General features: G+C 44.4%; 1 protein-coding gene across 1 annotated transcript in view; it reads right to left on the minus strand.

Annotated features, from left to right (window-relative positions):
• Nucleotides 1–15453, minus strand: part of LOC126176723 (proton-coupled amino acid transporter-like protein pathetic) — a 173881-nt gene continuing 158428 nt past the window's right edge. The window contains exons 9-10 of the mRNA XM_049923892.1: nucleotides 6851–7020; nucleotides 1–2410 (exon numbers count right to left, since the gene is read on the minus strand). Of these exons, the coding sequence (XP_049779849.1) occupies nucleotides 2181–2410; nucleotides 6851–7020 (400 nt within the window). The 3' untranslated portion in view covers nucleotides 1–2180. The remainder of the gene's footprint in view (nucleotides 2411–6850; nucleotides 7021–15453) is intronic.

Here is a 15453-nt window from a genome sequence, read left to right on the forward strand (position 1 = left end):
AAATCTTCTGTTATTGTGCCACGTTGTCAACTACACTAACAAAAATTCTTCATCAGCCTTAGAGTTATGGTTCTTTTATGTCTGTCTAAACATATATATTGCATTGAAACTTATGTCAGGAACATGATTTCTCAACTTTGATTCATGATTGAAATATTACAAATATATAATTTATTACAATTAAAAAATTATAGCATTTGCAAAACCTTACTTTTGTGAAGTTTAATTCAGAAATATGAATGAAACATATAAAGATCATCACAACGTCATGTCAGAGTTCTTGCACATCTCTTAATATAATTGACGTTTATGTCATTATAGAACGATTTTCTTACAAAATAATTTATGATAAAGCTATCAAATACAATTAATCTTTTAACAAGTTTCTTAATTGCATTAATTTTGCGGAGAACATCTTTTGAGTAATTTACATAAGAATTTTTGAGTTATAAATACACTGTACTGTAGACTTCTGTACAATTGGTATTAGAGTGATAGCTCTGTTGAAACGAACATGGTCACTCAAACTAGTACAGTAGGCTAAGATGTCTGAAACACATAAAGGGAAAATACATTAGTCTTAACACTATATTACAAAATAATATCGTTGGAAAATAAATAAAACACATCCTTTCTTGGCACAGGAAAATTATTTGAAAAGTACATGAAAGTCATTCAAAAATGCTGTAAGGAAGAGGCAGAATTTTAATATCCCACCTCTACTGGAAAGTTACAGTTTCTTAAGGGGAACCACGAAGTTAAAATGTATTTAATAGATGAGAGTTACACTAGACTGAATACTGATTTCTGAACACGAGCAATGGTAATGTAATGTACTTAACACCATAAATCGTCCGGTAATTTTAATCACTCCATATATCTGAAGAAGCACATGGGATAACAGATTACTGTTGAACACTATATGCCGCCTCACAGTGCCATGTGTAATAGTGTCTGTATGTAAGATAGTTAGTGGTTCTCAGAGAACGTCGTATCACACTATGATCGAATCATGATGAACTATATTCACTCGAAAGCAATGAATGAGTCTTATATCGAGGTAGCTTAGGTAAACAACGGGACTGTTACATTCCATGGTTCATAGCTGATATATTGGTTTCAGAGATGTGTGAAAGATCACAGAGAATATTACTTCACAGCACCGTCATAATCCAGTGAACAGTAGTGACATGTATACCTGCAATTTCAGCAAGCGTGTCATAATAGAGCTGGTCAGTCACACACTATTTTGTTGTACACACACGGTATGATCGAAGCTGCTACCCAAGGGAAACAACTTCATTCTGAAGAGTGTTCATTTAGAACTACTTTCAGTTACCAATATGAAGCCACATAGTTATTATGTGTAGAGCAACATATCATTTAAACGAATTCACAGGCTGGTTGACTTCAGTGTTGCTGAAGCTATCCCACAGTTGCTCCAGGTTTACGATTTGTGTTACATATGAGAAGGTTCAGTGACGTTTGGTAAACTAAACTAGGAGCTAGGGCTACTCGAGTAGGCCTAGGGCTTCTCGAAGTAGGTCTCGGCGACGTTAAGACTGCTCCTGTAGAACCTTGGGCTACATGGAGGACACCTCGAGGATGATGAGGATGCTGGTATAAGGTCAAACCTACTCAACATAAGATTTGGTGATGTATATAATGGTGAATTAGAGTTCTGTTCCTCACCATAGGAACAAATGATGATGGTGTATGACCCTTTGATACTCAAAATAGGCCTTGATAGTGTTGAGGATCATATATGACCCTTGGTTTTTCTGAGCAGGCCTTAATGATTATGAGGGCAGTGGTTCATAATCCTTGGCTACTCAGAGAAGGCGTCGCTGATGTCGAGGGTGCAGGTGTATGAACGTTACCTACTTAGAGTATTCTTCTATAATTTTGCGGATGCTGGTGTATGACTCTAGGCCACTCAGAGTAGACCTCAGTGATGTCGAGAATGTCAATGTGTGACCACTGGATATTCAGAATAGGCATCAGTTATTTCGAGGAGGCTGATGTAATACTCTGAGTAGGCCTCAGTGATGTCGAGGAAGCTAGTGTATGAACAAGGGATACTCAGAGTAGGCCTTATTGATATCGAGGATGCTGGTGTATGACTTGGCTACTAAGAGTAGGCTTCTATGGATCTGAAGATGCTGGTGTTTGAGCCTTGGCTACTCTGAGTAGGCGTCGATGATGCCCAGGACGCTGGTGTAGGACCCAGAGACGAGGGCTGCGAGTGCGAGCACGATGATGAGTGAGTCCTTAACGATAGTCCGGCGGCTGGGCCAGCAGGTGGCCATCTCGATGGCGGCCGGACAAAGCAGACCCAGCGTCGAGAAGCACACGGCACCCACCAGCGACACCACAGGGTCGAGCTTCGGGACCGCCGTCGCCAGCGCCACTGCCAACAGACGAACAAAAGTCATCACACCAACACAGGGTATGACCACGATCACGTATTCTTTTTGGTGGCTAGTAGCTTTTCACTGGTTCCCTACGTCAAAGAGAAGTGACAAAAATAACGATAAATCAGAACGTTGCAGTCAGAGAAAAGCACAGCGTGCGGATGTCTGCATGTGGGACGAGTCACCAACGCTGATATAGAGCTGACCAGATTTTGTGACGTCACTTCCTGTTATTTGACGTTGAGGCACCATTGCCTCGCATGAAATACAAAATAAACTCTGTGCTTTATCGGCAACGTGCTACGAAAGAATATACTAAAAAGAAGCCAGAATGATCTCTACATTACAAGCAGAACTTGCGAGACGCCATATTTCATTTGTCACTTCCAGTTAAAGACCTAATTTGGTGAGTTTTATGTACTGAAGTGACAAAACTCAAGGGGTAGGTCCTAATTTCGTGTCGGACATCCTCTGGCCCAGCTAGTGGAGCAACTCGACGTGGCATGGACTCAGCAAGTCGTTGGAAGTGCCCTGCAGAAATACTGAGTCATGCTGCCTCCATAGCTGTCCATAATTGCCGGTGTAGGATTTTGTTCACCAGCTGACCTCTCAATTATGTCCTGTAAACGTTCGACGGCATTCACGTCGGGCGATCTGGGTGGCCAAACCAATTGCAAACAGTTATGACCAGTTGACATGGATAACTCTCGTCCATAAAAATTCCATCGTTGTTTAAGAACATGAATCCTATGAATGGCTGCAAATGATCTCCAAATAATCGAGCGTAACCAACTGCAGTCAATGATCGGTTCAGTTGGGCCAGAGAGCCCAGTGTATTCGATGTATACACAGCCCACACTATTATAAAGCCACCATCAGCTTGCAAAATGCCTTGATGGTAATATGGATCTATGGTTCCACGGGGTCTGCGCCACACTTGAACCCTACCATCATCTCTTACTAACTGAAATTGGGACTCATCTGACCAGGCCATGGTTTTCCCGTCGTCTAGGGACCAACCGATATGGTCACCAGCCAATGAGAGGTGCTGCAGGCAATGTCGGACTGCTAGCTAAAGCACTAACGTTGGTAACCTGCCGCCATTGTCCATAAACCCCAAACTGATTTCTGCAGTTATTTCAAGCAGTGTCGCTTGTCTCTCAGCGGTGAAAACACTACCGGAATTCCGTTGCTCTTGGTCGTTAAGTGAAGTCCATTGGCCATCCGTGATGAGAGGTAAAGTCTGAAATTTGGTATTCTCGGCACGCTTCTACCGGAAAAATGTGGCCACAGCACCACATGGGGAGTCGAGTCATGGTATGCAGATATGCAGTGCACGGGAAATTGCCACAAGGCTGTGAGTGCTTAGGAGGACGGTGTATAAAATCCTATGAAACGTCCTGCATTGATACCCATACAAAGTCACCCTCGCTGTTTCCTGCTGAGCTGCTAGCAAAACAGACATTCGCTCTGGAATTTCTTGCTCTCATGAAATCAATGAATGTCCACGGAACATTCCGCGGATAGTAGAAGCCCATTTCCATCTCCAATGAGTTGCCGATATGCAGAACTGCAACGGAAAATCCGCACTTCAGTCTGCAAAGGCATAGTTTATCATACGGCCGCACTTTTCAAGGAGATGAGTCCTGTGGACTCAGTTATCTGTCCCGTCACTGGTAAACGCGATCAAACCAACGTCATTCCTATCCCTCAAGTTCGTGGTTGTGTGGGTAGGATCATTTTTATGTAAAATGGCGCACCTCCGCACATTGCACAGCCGGTCAAGCAGTTCCCGCAGAGGTATTCCGCGGAAATGTTAGAATTATCAGCCGTCATTTCTCTACAGCCCGGCCGTCCTCATTACCTGACTAATCCGTGTGATTTTTGGCTCTGTGGTTATCTGAATGATGTGTTCAGTGTTACAACTGTGAATGTAGCTGAAGAGACATATTGCGCAACGCATTCTCAACGTGACCGCCAACGCGCTTTGAGTTGTTGTTCTCTGTTTATCGATTTTAAATTGTGGAAGAAAACGGCTGACAGCATAATGAACATGTCTTGCGCCAGTCTCGCAACATTTAGAAACCGATGTCATTTTGCTTTTTATATGAGTTTTGACGCCAATACAATTAAAAACCAATGTTACTTAGCTTTCTAAGCGGTTTTTGGCCTCAGGAAAATTAAAAATCGATTTTGGCCATCCAATATGGTACGACCTTGCTGTGGTGGATGGGCTTACCTAAATAACAGTGCCACCACTGTTGATGGCCAAATTTGTGCAGTCATGCACATTTTTGGAAATATGTGGTAAGGTCTTATGGGAACAAGCTGATGAGGTCATCGGTCCCTAAGCTTACGCACTTAATTTAACATAAAACGCTAATGACGACAAACACCCATACCCAAGGGAGGACTCCAACCTCCGACGGTGCAGCCGGGCGGACCGTGACGAGGTGCCTTAGACCTTGCTGCACATGCACATTGACCAGTATGAATGGTGTAATGTGAAACTCAAACCTTAGCCGTCAGATGGCGGTACTGCGATTCATGTGTCATTTGTAACCGACCCTATTTACGGTAAGACGCTTGAAATTGAAATTTGTGGTAAGGTCTTACGGGAACAAACTGCTGAGGTCATCGGTCCCTAAGAATAAACACTACTTAATCTAAAACTAAATTACGCTATGGACAACGCACACACTCATGCCCGAGAGAGGACTCTAACCTCAAAGGTGGGGGGGGGGGGGTAACTGCACGGACGGTGACAAAGCGCTCTAGACCGTACGGCTACCCCGCGCGGCTAGTAAGACGCTTACAGCACCATGTATTGGTAATATTTTCGTCGAGTTCCATGACATTTCCCTCTGTGTCGGTAATACGCTACTCAATTTTGACGTAATTCTCTTGCTACAGCGTTTTGAAACTGGATCTTCAATTACGGGCACTGTATCCTGAGCAACTATTAATATGTTTAGTCACCAGTTCAGTTCAAATTTGGGGCCTGTTGTAATTATTAATTTACATCCTGCTGGAATAAACCATATAATTGGGCAATGTGGAAACTTGTAGACATATACGCTGAAACGCCGAAGAAACTGGAATAGGCACGAGTATTCAAATACACAGATATGTAAAAAGGCAGAATATTGTGCTGCAGTCGGCAACGCCTATATAAGACAACAAGTGTCTGGCGCAGTTGCTATATCGGTTACTACTGCTACAATGGCAGGTTATCAAGATTTAAGTGAGTTTCTACGTGGTGTTATAGGCCGCGCACGAGCGATGGGACACAGCATCTCCAAGGTAGGGCTGAAGTGGGGATTTTCCCGTATGACTACTTCACGAGTGTACCTTCAATACCAGAAATCTGGTAAAACATCAGATCTCCGATATAGCTGCGGCCAGAAACAGATCCTGCAAGAATGAGACCAAGGACGACTCGAGAGAACCTCCCGTAGACCGCTGCAGAATTCAATGATGGACCATCAACATGTGTCAGCGTGCGGACAGTTCAACGAAATATCACCGATATAGGCTTTCGGAACCAAAAGCCCACTCGTTCACCCCTGATGACTGCTCGACACCAAGCTTTACACCTCGCCTAGCCACGTCAACACCGACATTGGACTGTTGGTGACTGGAAATATTTTGCCTTGTCGGACGAGTCTAGTTTCAAACTGTATCAAGCGGATGGACTTATACAAGTATGGAGACAACCTCATGAATCGATGGACGCTGCATGTCAGCAGGGAAGTCTTCAAGCTGGTGGAGGCTCTGTAATGGTGTGGGGTGTGTGCAGATGGAGTGATATGGGACCCTTGGTATGTCTACAGGTGACACGTACTTGAGCATCCTGACTGATCACCCGCATCCATTCATGCCCATTGTGCATTCCGACGAATTTGGGCAATTCCAACAGGACAATGCAGCATCCCACACATCCATAATGCTGCAGAGTGGCCCCAGGAACATTCTTCTGAGCTAAAACACATCCGCTGGCCAGCAGACACCACAGACATGAACATTATAGAGCATATCTGGGACGTCTTGCAACGTTCTGTTCAGAAGAGATCTCCAACCCGTCGTACTCTTACGGATTTATGGACAGCCCTGCAGGGTTGATGGTGTCAGTTCCCTCCAACACTACTTCAGACATTAGTCGAGTCCGTGCCACGTCGTGATGCGGCACGTGTGCGCGCTGGCGGGGGCTCTACACGATATTAGGCAGGTGTACCAGTTTCTTTGGCTCTTCGGTGTATTTACGTATTTACTGATTTGACGAGCGGGGGGGGGGGGGGGGGGTGAACTGCCAATCCAAACAAATACTTTATTTCTTCAGATAAGAGCTCGCTTCGTTGGGCTTCTTTCTAGGCATGTGACAGGTATGCCAGCCAGAATGCTGGTGCACGCCTGGTTGTAGTACGCTGCTCGCTCACCTGTGCCCAGCACTCCAACCACCCGCATGCCGTACTCCAGGAGGTCGAGGCGTTTCTCTGGCACGCGGTCCCGCACCATCTGCAGCACGATTCCCACGGCCACGTGGTACTGCAGCGGGTACGTGAACAGCACCGCCAGTCCTATCAGGATCTTCACCGCTTGCGCCAGTCTGCAAAACAACGAAAATATGACTACAGCCAGGAATGCTGCGACCAACCGAGATGGAAATACCTGTTCTGTGTAAGTTCTCATTAGACACACATAGCTCAACTGCAAGTACGAGGAGAGGAAATACTCACCTCATGCATAGGGACAGAAAAATAAGTTTGAAAGATCACTGCATAGAAAAATTTTCATTAATAGTTATTAATTTGTAAAGTGAGATGCTCACTGCCTAACTGTTGCATGTACTTCGACGCTAGGGGCGATGTCAGTGCCATCTACCGGCCACCGCTTGTAAGCATCACAAATGCTGAAGTTGTAAATTGTGTCTGTAGGTGCTTGAAACTGAAGGGCTACACATTTCAGTTTGGAAGAGGGCGTCTGGTATTGCACACTGCACTACAACACAGTTATAATATTCAGACTGTTACGGTTCGAATAGGGATTCAGTCATAACTTGTAAGATCAGTGGCACACAGGCAAGAACAATAACAGTCAATGTTACGAAGTCAACAGCTGTTTAGCCGGCCAAGGTGGCCGAGCGGTTCTAGGCGCTACAGTCTGGAACCGCGCGACCGCTACGGTCGCAGGTTCGAATTCTGCCTCGGGCAGGGATGTGTGTGATGTCCTTAGGTTAGTTAGGTTTAAGTAGTTCTAAGTTCTAGGGGACTGCTGACCTCAGAAGTCCCATAGTGCTCAGAGCCATTTGTACCATTTTTTCAACAGCTGTTCACCTCAGATATTTCCAGAACGATTTAAGATACCTGAATTCTGTTTCCATCCAGATGAATTGTGAGAAGGTCCTCACTTAAAGAGGTTCAAAAATGGTTCAAATGGCTCTGAGCACTATGGGACTCAACATCTGTGGTCATTAGTCCCCTAGAACTTAGAACTACTTAAACCTAACTAACCTAAGGACATCACACACATCCATACCCGAGGCAGGATTCGAACCTGCGACCGTAGCGGTCGCGGGGTTCCGGACTGAGCGCCTAGAACCGTTAGACCACCGCGGCCGGCTCACTGAAAGAGGCATACTCTTTTATGATAGCTATATTAATTTCAAAAATATGTTTTTCCAACTTGCCTATTAAAATATAAAATTTGAAAATTTGTGGTACGACCTTATGGTACCGAACTGCTGAGGTCATCGGGCCCTAATCTTACACACTACTTAATCGAATACACAGAGTTACGCTAAGTACAACACACACACCCACGCACGAGGGAGGACTCGAACCTCCGACGGGGGCAGCCGAGCGAACCGTGACAAGACGCCTGAGACCGAGCGGCTACACCGCGGGGCTTAAAACAGAATTATACTAATTTCTGCTGCTAGTATAGTAGTTTTAAAAGAGATGAATCCAACGACATTTTACTCTTAAAAGTGCAATGACTAATTTAAGAGAAGTTCAGTATTTCAAATGTACAATGTGTTTGTTTTGACCATGAAGCCGATAGCTGCCTTATGCGGAAGTTTGCGTTTTCGTACCCAAGTAAGCAAATACGTCACGTGGGACAAGGAGGAAACGGTACTGCACCGCCAGGATATCGGTACGAAAGGTGCGCAGAGGAAATATAGCATTCTTCATGTGTAGGTTGTTCACGTGTTCGAGTGCCGATACTACGAAATAATTAATGTTCGTCACGAATTAAGAGAGATTCCAGATATGTTATTTCTTCGCGGATAATCGAGAAGTAACGCGAAGAGGATTTTTCACGCAAAAGTATCCAGGTAGACGGTGTCCAATTAGACTGACGATTCAGCGAATGTGCAAGAAACTGTTACTGGACGAGTCCTGAAATACTACACACAGGACGAGGAGCAAGTCTAGAACGAGTGGAGTGAACGAAATAGATGTTCTAGCAGCTGCTTTTAAAAGAAACCGCGTGCACGAAAGACATTGTGAGTGCCTCTAGAGTACGTGAACCCAGAATACGTATTTTAGCTTCCATCTGTACCACGTGTCACTTCATCAGCAGATCAACAGCGGGATTTTACGAGACGCTTGGAATTCAGTCGCTCGATCCTGATAAGACATTATGACAGTAAGTTTTTTTCGTCAAGTAATTCTCGTTAACGATGAGGCCACCTTTTCATATCATGCAGCGCCGTTGAGAATCGGCAGTGAGAGCCAACACGGCCGACCCTACGCAGTATTCTCGCCGGGAAGCGATACATGAGCGTCGAGAAGGTTCTGGATGCGTGGGCGGAGGAATATTGCCTCAAATTCTCCAACTTACGATGTAGATAACTTGCGAGAACGACCGACATTTTTCCGGAGAAGAGAGAGATGCAAAGCAATTTGAAGCACTTTCAGATCTAACGAGCGTTCTTTTTGTAATTGAAGAGCAGGACCAGAGGCATGATAAAGGAATTAATTTTATACCACACCAAAGGTGCCCATAGAAAAAGATCTAGTACAAATAATAGTTACTCCTTACTGAAACGAGATTATAAGTAGGGGTGCCATTAGTTTCCGGGGAGAAGGCACCCCCCCCCCCCCTTCCTGTGCAAGGCCTTTTGACACTGCCGGCGTCGAAATTTTACTTGCCAAACTTATCAGCCTCAATTTCTCGCCAACTGCACTTCAATGGTTTCGCTCGTACCTGATGTCTTGCCAGCAATGCTTCACGTGTAGCGTCATAAAATGACAATGGAGGCAGATGGTATCAGCTATCCTCCTGGGCTCGTTATTAGCTCCTAAACTTGTTTCAGTATATGACAACGATGAGTTATCAGTTTTGTCCTACTGCAAATACCACACGCACACTGATGACCTCCAGTCTTATCTAAGCGCAAAACCAACAAAACGGTTATCGAGAATCTCAACACCGACCTGTGTGCACTGTCGAAACGGGCACAGGACGGCTGGTTAAAGCTCAACCCATCTAAAACGTAATCGATATTACTTGGCCACTCTATGCTTATTAGAACGAAATGTCGGAAATCTCTGCCGCCTTTAATGCTGAGTGGAACAAATATCGAGATTTCTTCTTCAGCAAAAAGTCTAGGAGTAATAAAAGATGAAAATTTAAACTGGACCGAGAACTAAGCTGCAGTGCGCAAGAGGATATCAGCATCCAACCATGATCTACAAAAATAAAAAATCTCTTCCCTCTTGACCTGAAAAAGAAACTTGTACAAATACTTATACTTCCAACTATTGACTACAGGGATGGTTTCTTCCAAGGCCTTCGTCAACAAAGCTCACGTCACCTGGAAATGGCAATGGAAGCCTGTGTTACTTAAATCTGTAATGTTTGGCTCTCGGATCACATGTTACCATCATATGAACAACAATCGTGGCTGCGTGCTGGAAAGCGCAAAGGTTTCCATACCCTCTGCCTTCTCTACTTTCTCATCAACATAAACTGTCCCTCACATCTGTCCTCGGCCTTAACGCTCTTGTGTGAAGAACACGGCAGAAGCTGCCGGTCCCATCAGAGCAAGATACTCTCTGACACACTGCGTCGTTCAACAACTTTCGTGAAGTCCTTCTCATTAGCAGGAACCTAGCTCTGGAATAACATCCGAAGTTTCAGAAGATAGTTAATACTATATCTACTAATGCAACACTAAGTATCATCGCTGTTCCTGTAAGCATTTGTTACCCCTGTAAATACTTTCTCACTGCATTGTTAGCTGGTGCAGTCTGCTCAAATTACTTGTCCCAAGAACTCGCTGTATCAGAACACATACATTTTGTACACCTATAAATTCTTTTTATATCTGTCACTATCATTATGGTTATTATTGACATTATTATTATCATTATTAGTGGGAGCAGCAGCAGCAGCAAACGCAGTATAAGGACCGCCAGTATTAATTTTATCAGTTCGCAGCAGGTTTTATATACTTATATCGTCACTATACACACTTAATTCGTTTTAATGCTATATGAATTTGGATTCCGTAGAAATGTTGGAACACCTAAGGCAATACTGACCCTACGACTCATCTTAGAAAATAGATTAAGGAAAGGCAAACCTACGTTTCTAGCATTTGTTGACTTAGAGAAAGCTTTTGACGATGTTGACTGGAATACTCTCTTTCAAATTCCGAAGGTGTCAGGTGTAAAATACTGGGAGCGAAAGGCTATTTACAATTTGTACAGAAACATGATGGCAGTTATAAGAGTTGAGGTGCATGAAAGGGAAGCAGTGTTTGGGAAGGGAGTGAGACAGGGTTGTAGCCTATTCCCGATTTAATTCAATCTGTATATTGAGCAAGCAGTAAAGGAAACAAAAGAAAAATTCGGAGTAGGTATTAAAACCCATGTAGAAGAAATAAAAACTTTGAGGTTCACCGATGACATTGTAATTGTGCCAGAGACAGCAAAGGACCCGATAGAGTAGCTGAACGGAATGGACAGTGTCTTGGAAGGAGGATATAAGATGAACATCAACAAAAGCAAAACGAGGATAATGGAATGTAGTCGAATTAAATCGGGTGGTGATGCGGGAATTAGATTAGGAAATGAGACGCTTAAAGTAGTAAATGAGTTTTGCTATATGGGGAGCAAAACAACTGATGATGGTTGAAGTAGAGAGGATATAAAATGTAGACTGGCAATGGCAAGGAAAGCGTTTCTGAAGAAGAGAAATTTGTTAACATCGAGTATAGATTTAAGTGTCAGGAAGTCGTTTCTGAAAATATTTGTATGGAGTGTAGCCATGTATGGAAGTGAAACGTGGACGATTAGTAGTTTAGACAAGAAGAGAATAGAAGCTTTCGAAATCTGGTGCTACAGAAGAATGCAGAAGATTAGATCGGTAGATGGTTCAAATGGTTCAAATGGCTCTGAGCACTATGGGACTTAACATCTGAAGTCAACAGTGCCCTAGAAAGTCGAACTACTTAAACCTAACTAACCTAAGGACATCACACACATCTATGCCCGAGGCAGGATTCGAACCTGCCACCGTAGCAGTCGCGTGGTTCCGAACTGAAGCGCCTTGAACCGCTCGGCCACCGCGGCCGCCAGATGGGTAGATCACATAACTAATGAGGAGGTATTGAATAGAACTGGAGAGAAGAGAAATTTGTGGCACACCTTGACTAGAAGAAGGAAACGGTTGATATGGCATATTCTGAGGCATCAAGGGATCACCAGTTTAGTATTGGAGGGCAGCGTGGAGGCTAAAAATCGTAGAGAGAGACCAAGAGCTGAATACATTAAGCAGATTCAGAAGGATGTAGGTTGCAGTAGGTACTGGGAGATGAAGACGCTTGCACAGGATAGAGTAGCATGGCGAGCTGCATCAAACCAGTGTCTGGACTGAAGACCACAACCATAACAATGAGTATTATAGATTTAATTCCTAGGTAACCATGATGTAAAAAAGTACTTTATGTTTGAAATTCTTGTCCGATGTAAGATATACGATTAAATAAATAATGAGCGACGACGGAGCGGAACAATTATACTGAAATTAATGATGGAAACAACATTTGAATAGCAACAAGACCCCCCATGGCAGTATTGTTGGCGGTGTTTCATTCCAGCAGCAACCATAGTTCCCTGGTGTTAGCGATGGGAACGCCGCTCTGCAGACTGACTTACGTCTCAAATATATGTCGGACGAGATAGTGACTCTTGATGCCGTCTTCCTGACATAATCGAAATCGCTGGGTGGCGAAGACTGACGTAAAGAGATTTTGCGAGCCATATAAAAGCTGTAAATTCCGTGTGGCAGGGCTAAGATTTGGTTCTCTCTTTTCTGGCTCAAGGCACAGTGGTAGTTGGGGAAGATCTTTGTTCCACACTAAGCTGACAAAAGTCGTGGTCTGACTCCTGATATCGTGTCGGATCTTTTTTTTTTTCACTTGCCGCCCTGATTTTACGACCTATCACCTAATTGCTTAAGGTGGGTCTTTATTGACCACTTAGCGATCGGTATATGGGTGCTGATATGGCTGAACCTCCACACCAGACCCCGCATCCGATCGCACCGTTGCCCGTGTCCCGCCACGTGGAGGCGGGTCATAGTTGATCGGGTTTTGTTTTGTCTCTTTTATTTTTTTCTTTTACTTGGTTATCTTTGTTTGCTGTTTATCTTTCTTTTCTTTTCTTTATGGCAGCTTTCCCAAACCGTCAAACCGTTTAACAAAAATTTACATGAAGTTTAAATTTTTAAAAAGAAATACAAAAATATAGTTTAGAATGAAGAGGAGGAAAGAAGATAGGAAAGGAAGAAGTTTATAGTCCCTCTACCCTGGGCAACTGAGGATGAAAGCCTTGGAATTAGTCGTCAAGCCATTGATCCTCCGTCTCCATTCCTCAGCTTACCGCCGGATCTCCACTTTCCCGGCACAGTGCAGCAACTCGACATGGCGTGGACTCAACAAGTCGTCGGAAGTCCCCTGCAGAAATACTGAGCCACGCTGCCTCTGTAGTCGTCCATAACTGCGAAAGTGTTGCAGGTGCAAGGTTTTCTGCACGAACTAACCTCTCGATTCTGTCCCATAAATGTCCGATGGGATTCCTGTCGGGCTACCTAGGTGGCTCGAATTTTCTAAATTTTCTTCAAATCAGTCGCGAACAACTGTGACCTGGTCATAATTCCATAGTTGTTTGGGAACATGAAGTCCATGAATGCCTGCAAATGGTCTCCAAATAACCGAACATAACCATTCCCTGTCAATGATCGTAGATTCAAAAAAAAAAAACTTCCTGGCAGATTAAAACTGTGTGCCCGACCGAGACTCGAACTCGGGACCTTTGCCTTTCGCGGGCAAGTGCTCTATCAACTGAGCTACCGAAGCACGACTCACGCCCGGTACTCACAGCTTTACTTCTGCCAGTACCTCGTCTCCTACCTTCCAAACTTTACAGAAGCTCTCCTGCGAACCTTGCAGAACTAGCACTCCTGAAAGAGTGGTAGAGCACTTGCCCGCGAAAGGCAAAGGTCCCGAGTTCGAGTCTCGGTCGGGCAAGGAAGTTTCATATCAGCGCACACTCCGCTGCAGAGTGAAAATCTCATTCTGGTATCGTAGATTCAGTTGGAGCAGAGGACCCAGTCGATTCCACGTAAACAGAGCCCACACCATAATGGAGTCACCATCAGCTTGCACAGTGCCTTGTTGCCAACTTTCGACCTTAGATTCGTGGGGTCTATGCTGCAATCAACCCTACCGTCAGCTCTTTCCAACTGAAATAGGGCCTCGTCCGACCAGGCCACGGTGTTCCAGTACTCTAGGGCCCAACGGATATGGTCACAAGCCTAGAAGAGGCGCTGAAGGCGATGCTGTGCTGTTAACAAAGGCACTAGCGTTGACCTTCTGCTGTCGTTGCCCATTAACGCCGAATTTCGCTGCACTGTGCTGATACATTAGTCGTACGTTCCCCATTGATTTTTGTGGTTATTTCACGAACTGTTTCTTTTCTGTTAGCACTGACAACGCTACGCAAACCTCGCTGCTCTCGGTTGTTAAGTGAAGGCCTCGGCCATCGTGTTGTCAGTGGTGTGAGCTAATGACCGAAATTCGATATTCTCAGCACACATTTGGCCCTGTGGACCTCGGAGTACTGAATTCACTAACGAATTTCGAAATGGAATGTCCCACGCATCTAGTTCCAACTACCATTTCGCGTTCAAAGTCCGACATATCTTGTTGTGCGGCCATAATCACAGCGGATACTTTTTCCCATAAATCACCTGAGTCCAAATAGCAGCTCCGCCAACGCACTGCCCTTTCATACTTTGTGTACGCGATACTACCGCGTTCTGTATACGTACATATCGCTATCCCATGACGTTCGTCACTTCAGTGTGTGTATTCTTTGAAAAAGCCATCCTGCTACAGAGTAAATGAGTTCCTGTCAGAAGATAAATTTGTTCTGATTGTTCCAACGATGGAAATATGTCCCTGACTAAAGCAATTGTACTAAAGCAGCTGTTTTTTCCCGTCTGTGTTACTGAGAGACGGCATCGCTGATCGTCCCTTGAGAAAACTACAAACAAGTAGTTCTTGCTGGATCCTAGATCTCCAGTGAGCGGGGTAAGACGGAATGCTAAGGTAAGTGCGATTAATTGCAGGTTTGTTAGGATGCTACCTGGTCTCCTTCGAAAGTGTGCATATTGGTGTTTCTGTCACTCAACATGTTTCACAGGACTGAACACGCCGTAGTATAAAGTGATCCCCGACAAGGGCAGTAACTGGGTAATCTTGCATCCTCTACCAACATGAGGGTGATTAGGCTGCCCGTAGCGATTTGTTTGTGCATCCCGCAGTGTTACACTTCCCTTTCATAAACCATGCGCGGGATTTAAAAAAAGAAAAAAAAAAAAAAGGAACAGGACCTTTCTGTAGGTAATTTAATGTAGTGTAGTTTTCGAGTTATTCAAGAAAGACGTACGAAAGCGATCTTCAAACGCATCACTTTTCGCAAAAAAATGGTTCAAATGGCTCTGAGCACTATGGGACTTAACATCT

Source organism: Schistocerca cancellata, chromosome 3 (assembly GCF_023864275.1).
Source record: "Schistocerca cancellata isolate TAMUIC-IGC-003103 chromosome 3, iqSchCanc2.1, whole genome shotgun sequence".
Classification (NCBI taxonomy): Eukaryota; Metazoa; Arthropoda; class Insecta; order Orthoptera; family Acrididae; genus Schistocerca; species Schistocerca cancellata.